This window comes from Malus domestica, chromosome 09, assembly GCF_042453785.1.
Source record: "Malus domestica chromosome 09, GDT2T_hap1".
Taxonomy (NCBI): Eukaryota; Viridiplantae; Streptophyta; class Magnoliopsida; order Rosales; family Rosaceae; genus Malus; species Malus domestica.
Window position 1 is genome coordinate 11,146,634 of NC_091669.1, and position 6,659 is coordinate 11,153,292.

Here is a 6,659-nt window from a genome sequence, read left to right on the forward strand (position 1 = left end):
AAAGTCAAGGAACCTTAATCAAACTTTGAATACTATTAAGGTTTTAATCAAAGAATGTTAAGAATTAGAGACCGCAATCAAATTATCCCATATAATTTTGGTTATTCTACCCATGTTCATTGTGAGACTAACAGAATTGCTCATTGTCTAACTCATTATAGTTGTAGTTGTGATAATTATTGCACGTGATTGAGAGTCATCTAATTTTTATATCAAATTTATTAACGAATGATTGTTGTAGTTTAGTGACTGTTGATACCTTCTTGTTGTATATGTTTTTTTATCAATGAAAACGATCAATTTCTATCAAAAATATATTTTCGGTTTTGATCAGAAATCAATTTTAATTAGTGTGATTCGGACTATTCGATTTTGGCAACGCGCATGTTTTCATTTTTCCCAAAGGTGATTGATTACGAATGATGAAATTAATCATCAAAGTGTTGATTAAGGGGCACGAATTATCCTTAACTCCTCCTCTGCTTTTGAAAGGGACAAAGATAAGCTTCAATGTTATGCTAAATGGTGAGCATATGATACGGATATCAGGTTTTATCAACTTTTTAATGGTTTTTCTTTCTAACTCTGCTTCTTTTTGTAGTCAAAATAGAATCTTTAAAAGCTGCTATTTCTGTCTCTATAGCTAGCTAACTAATCTTTTATTTCACACTATAGTTGGTCTTATTCTACAAGTTACGATTTACGAGAAATGCTAAAGAGTCTTAAAAAAAAGGAACTCTCCACTGTTTTATGTTTTTAACACATATTTTATAATGTTTGCACAAAAACTAACGTTAAAAGGTAATGTAATATAGAGTACATAAATAATCTCACCTTAAGAGTCTCTTTAACAGTTATCTCCCATTCACTTACCTCCCTCAACTTCTTTCCTTGTAATCCTCTCCACTTAATATCGACTGCAATGCAAAATTTTGCTTGACTTTTGTGTACAATTGACCACACACACAAAAGACTTTCGTGTATAGAAGATATTGGGTTCGAATATTTTTCGGCTTCAAGGTGTAACACCAATTTCTTAAGCTTTGTGGCACGGTTTGTTAAGAGAAAGAAACACAACAACCATTGAAACATAATTAAAGGTTTTAGAGAGAGAGAGCACAGAGAGAAGAAGAGAATTCTATATTTCTTGATTGAAAAGATACAACGATTACCAATATATAGGTGATTTGTACAGCTAATCTCTACAACTTTATCACTTAACAGATTTTAACAATACTAAGTCTTATGCTTATCAAGTGATAAGTGTATCAATCCACACCATCCATGCACTCTATTCCCTAACATGCCCCCTCAAGCTCATGATTGGAAGGTCCAAGCATGAGATTGCAACAATGAGTACAAAAGAGTGGAGAGTTGAGTCCTTTTGTAAGGATGTCTATAAACTGCTCATAAGAGGAAACACAGTTTCTTGCTAGTTATGTCAAAATCTAAAATCTAAAATCTAAAATCTTTTTGGGAAGTAGTCCTTGCAATTGGATAGTGGAGTATTAGATTACAGTTGCATAAAAGACTCTGCAATAAGAAAATCTTCCTAGCATTGTATTTTACAACCATATCGTGTGTTCCATAGTACCCAAATCAACATAGACCTGGTGCTCCCACCTTTATCACAAATTCTCATATGATAGCCTAACTGAATATCAAATATACTTCCACCATTGCATAACCGAAATACATAAAATCCTCTGAACTCATGTGCAACAGTTTGAGCAGGAGCACTAATTTCCGTTTTGTTGTCCGAGTTAAGAATCGGAAATGTCACTTGGATACACGATTATAAACCCACTGAAATCAATTGAGATTTTGCATCCTCATGCCCCCTCACGTGGAACCCCATTTAGTGGTTCACATGTGGAGATCCACATATCGGCAATTGAAACTCAGAGGTTGGCTCCAATGGAGTCCAGACTTGTTTTCAATCCTTCCAGGAGGTGCTTTTTAAGAACTTAGAGACCGGCTCTATATTAAGAGTTTAGACTTGTTTCCAAACCCACACTTCTTGGTGACAAGCCTTTGGCTTGCACGGGCCCGTAACCTGACTCTAATACTATGTTAAGATAAACAGACACAACAGCCATTGAAACATAATAGAAGGTTTTAGAGAGAGAGCACATAGAGAAGAAGAGAATTCTATATTTCTTGATTGAAAAGATACAACAACGATTCAACAATATAAAGGTGATTTGTACAACTAATCTCTACAAACCTTATCACGTAACATATTCTAACAATTCTAACTAACTCTTATGCTTATCAAGTGACAGGTGTATCAATCCCCACCATCCATACACACTATTCCCTAACACAGTAGTTAGTGGGGGAGAGATATTACGAACGTTTCTATCCAATTATGTCACATCACATGAGGAGAGAACAGACAAATGAATCATCAACTAACATTTTTAATGGTTAGTTACAATTAAAATCATTTTAGATTGATATGAAAAAGCCCCATACACGTCCTTGTATCCATAAATCCATATGCACATTTTTGTGAATATCTAATCGTAAATGTAGGACCTGAAATATAAGCGCAAAAGAGAGAAGTAGCAGGAAAAAGAAATTTCATTGTCCATGAACTCTTTTACTTAATTAACAGATTAAAGAAATTTCTATTTACATTTAAAACTTTACACCACATAAGAAACAAGCATGCAACAGATCTGGTTGGATGTGGTATGAAAAGAGAAAGGAAGAGATAAGAAGAAGCAAAGAGAAAATTTTTGGTCGGCGACGAACGAGTGTTGCTGTTGGCGAGTGTTGTGGTGAGTTTGATTGACGTTGGCTAATGAGATCCGATGTTATTGTCACCGTAGTCGCCACCACCATCCCCACAACCATCGTTGCAGCCATCCTCACCACTATCGTCGTTTTCTATGCCACAACCTCCATATTCTCATGACCATAAGTACTACCATGAACCCCCAATGTCATTGCAATTGCCACCATCATTCCGACCGTATCCACCATCACTGTCATCACCACCTCCCACAACCATCACCACCGCCAATGCCACAACCACAATTGCTACCATCTTATCACTAGGAGACACTCTACCGCCCCTGACACATCTATCAACCACTCCATGGCGACCACTCTCACCACACATCTATTAACCTCTACCACTAATTACTACTTTTATATCCATCATCCAAACGCAGGTAATTAAAAGATTGACTAAACAAAAAAAATTAGTATAAAAAATTTACATATTTCGACTTGAGACCCAACTTCAAGTTGGACTTTGTCTAAAAATTTAGAGATTGAGACTTCAAATATCATCTAATTAAACATCTAATTCATCTAAGCACCAACTGCTTAGTTAATTTAGAGGGTCCTATAATGGCTCTTCCATAGGCCACAGGCAATGATACAAACTTCTTTGCTTTTCCCACATAAGCCCTTTTTGTGAAATTGTCAAAACCATTTGCTTCAATTGCATCTAGAATCTGCCTATACAGCAACAAAGATGCCCATACTGGCCATCTACTGGCTGAGTTGAGCTCTGAGACACCCTTCTCAGCCTCATCAAAGAACATCCTAGCTCTCTTTATTTGTCCCTTCATGAAACTTTGCCACTTGTCAGTCACCTTCCCGCGAAAGATGTCATCGTCTGATAGGCCGGCTTGGGCAAGCTCATCTTGGGGGAGATATACTCTTCCTCTCCTAGCACTTAAATGATCAATTCAAAGAGCAAATTTTAGTTAGACATGAACAATAACCATATTATTTTGGATGTGCAATGTTGTCTTGCCAAATAAATATTTATGTTATCATACTGTGAATCTCGACCACGTTCAAGAAAAGGCTAGACTAATCAATGGTTCATACTCATAGTCGTGCAACACGAGTTTCTAAACATGGAATGTTTAAAATGACTCATTTATTATAAGAATAAACTTACTCTTCTCCAACATCTCTCAGAATGTTAGTGAGCTGATTAGCAATTCCAAGGGCCAATGCAGCATTGTAAACGCTTTCTGTTGAGGCGCTTGATTCTGGGCATATCCCCATTACCGGAACACTCATCAATCCAACAGTTCCAGCAACATAGTAGCAGTAAAGGTAAAGTTCATCAAAGTTCTGGTATCTTGACTTCCTCAAGTCTAATCTCATTCCTTCTACCATGTCTCTGAAGGGCTGTCAAAAAAACAAAATTTGTATGGTGAATCATTCCGTACTTTCGAATTTCGATAGATAAAAAAGAGTTAATATCTGATTGTGAGCATGCGGTATTTGTACCTGAATGTCAACAGGGTACTTGGTGACAGTATCAGATAGAGCAGCATCATACATATCGTAAGGTCGGCCTTCAAAGAGATCAGTCAGTCTTTTCTCCCATCTGTCAAGAGCTTTGGGCGTAATGTATGAAGCATTAGGTCCATCCACTAGCTCATCTGTCCTTCTGCACCACACTGCAGAAAGAAAAAAAAGAAGCACTCTTCATTTAGTATTTACCATTCCAAATCATTAAATAATCTCTGAGCCCAAAGATTATCCACAATTTGTTCCCTCATTTGCAATCTTTACAATGAAAATTTGAGTCAAGTAGATGTTAATGCAGGAAAAAAAATGCTTTTTCCAAAAGGGATTTGTTGCCTCAGTTGTAAAGAGCATGTAGAAATCAGTTTTAAGTGGACTAAATTTGCAACGTTAGGCATATCCTAACCATAGATTGCCCAAACAGCTCGTCGCCGCTCCGGTGTCATGAGCAATGTGCCTGAAAACACACAGAAAGAAGTTGATAAGTACAGTGTCTTGCCAATTAAATAGAACATCCATTTCAAGTAAAAAATGGAAAGAAAAACGATTCCAAGTTTTCTTGCCTGCAATAATAGTTAGAAAAGTAGAATTAATCTAATTGCCCTCAAATTTCCAATCCATTTCTCCATTTCCCTTTACTTGCATGCAATGAAAATTAGAATTAGTCAGATTCTTAACTTCCGTGTGCTTACTAAAACATGAGTGTTGGTATTAATTCAATTGCCGACTTTTTTGTGTTTACTAACATATGGAACCACAAAAAAGTGTAGATTCCATATTAAAATCCGTAATTCAATGCTTGAAAAATCAGAACAGATCAGTTAGATTAACTATATTTCCTTCTCTCTTCCCATGACTTCCAATTAAGTATTGAGTGAATGATGATATAAACTACTTAAGACTCACGTGTGAACGTTTTAGGAGTAAAAAGTAATCCAAGATGTGCACTAAACTGCTTGACAATAAAAAATGGAAACAAAATCAAGTGCTCTGTCCACTTTATTAAAATAGTGTACTTAATTAGTATATTCTATATCCACGAAAATGACTGGATCCCATTAAAAAAAAAACAGATAAACAGATAAACAGACAGCAAAAACACACCACAGAAACAGATCGATGAAGGAGGAGCAGCAGAAATCCAGAAAAGTTTCTTACCCAGGTAAAAAGTTTTGGCATACTCAGCACAGACTTCACCACACCGATCATAAGCCTTATCCAGTAAATCCCAGTTGTCCAAACCTTCAGTTACAATCCGTTCATCCAAATCCAGAGATTTCCTTTTTACCGTGCTCTGTTCTTTCACCAGCGCAGCCTGCTTCAGCACCACTTCATACACCTTCTCTTCTGAAGATCTTGCTGGGTTTACAACTGCACCCGAGTAGGCCAAAACCCTACTTGAAAATCCCAACCTCCTTGGGGTGCAAATTCTGGGCATCAGACCCAGTAGGGAGCTGGCATTCTCTTTGGGGCTCACCACCCAGAGTAGAACACCTGACATTGGGTTTTAGGTTTTGAGTGTGAGGGTGTGAGTATGTGAGCTGTGAGGTTGTGGCCTCTCTTATGGAGATTGGAGGGTAAGGCAAAGTTTTGAAAGCAGTGGTAGTTGGCAAATGTGTGTCTAGTAGTTTTTGCGTAACGACTGCGATATATATACATATAATTATAGGTTCCAAGGTTAATATCGACGTCGGTGCATGTACTGAGAGAAGAAAAGTTATGGTCCTTGTCAAACTAGGCAAGTTCAAGGAATATGCTTTGCCATTCGCATAGCTGGTAACATGGAAATATGTGGACAGCGTTTGTATGACTTGTGTGTGTAATTATTTTTATTTTTCCTTCTTGTTTTTTTGGTTGAGAATACGTCAGTTGTTTGCCAAGGTGGATGAAGAAGAGTCCGTTGTTGGCATGAGACATACATCAATTGACGGTTCAGAATAATTTACTTGAGCACGAGATGTTCGGAGAGTAGCGAAAATTTTTATGTCCTATTTTGTAACTGACTTTTAGAATATTCGTTTTTGTAAATTATGAAGTAGAGAAAATTGTTCGCTCAAATGACAATTTTTTTTAGAACTATTCACCTTAGTGACAATTTTGAGATAGTTGTTCACGACACGACAATTTTCACGGTCATTGTAACTTGTAAGTAGTACCTACTATACATGTAGAGAAAAATGACCTTGAATGGGGTTATTACATGAACATTTTAGCGAAGTTAGGGTGTGTTTGTTAAACCTTCTTAAAAGGGACTGGCTTGAACTATCTTAAGCAAGACTATAATCCCATGTTTGGTAGGTTGTTGGACTAAACATAAATGGGACTCGCCTCGGCTACGAGTCCCGCCGCACTTCACTATAGCCGTTTATCTAATC

General features: G+C 37.0%; 1 protein-coding gene across 1 annotated transcript; it reads right to left on the reverse strand.

The window, feature by feature from the left end:
- Positions 1-3,100: 3,100 nt before the first annotated feature.
- Positions 3,101-5,871, reverse strand: LOC103443160 (phytoene synthase 2, chloroplastic-like). Its single transcript, NM_001294092.1, is given in 5 exon segments — positions 3,101-3,693; positions 3,926-4,161; positions 4,264-4,436; positions 4,691-4,741; positions 5,443-5,871. Coding segments are annotated over 5 exon segments (1,176 nt in total). The 5' UTR covers positions 5,786-5,871; the 3' UTR covers positions 3,101-3,320.
- Positions 5,872-6,659: the final 788 nt, after the last annotated feature.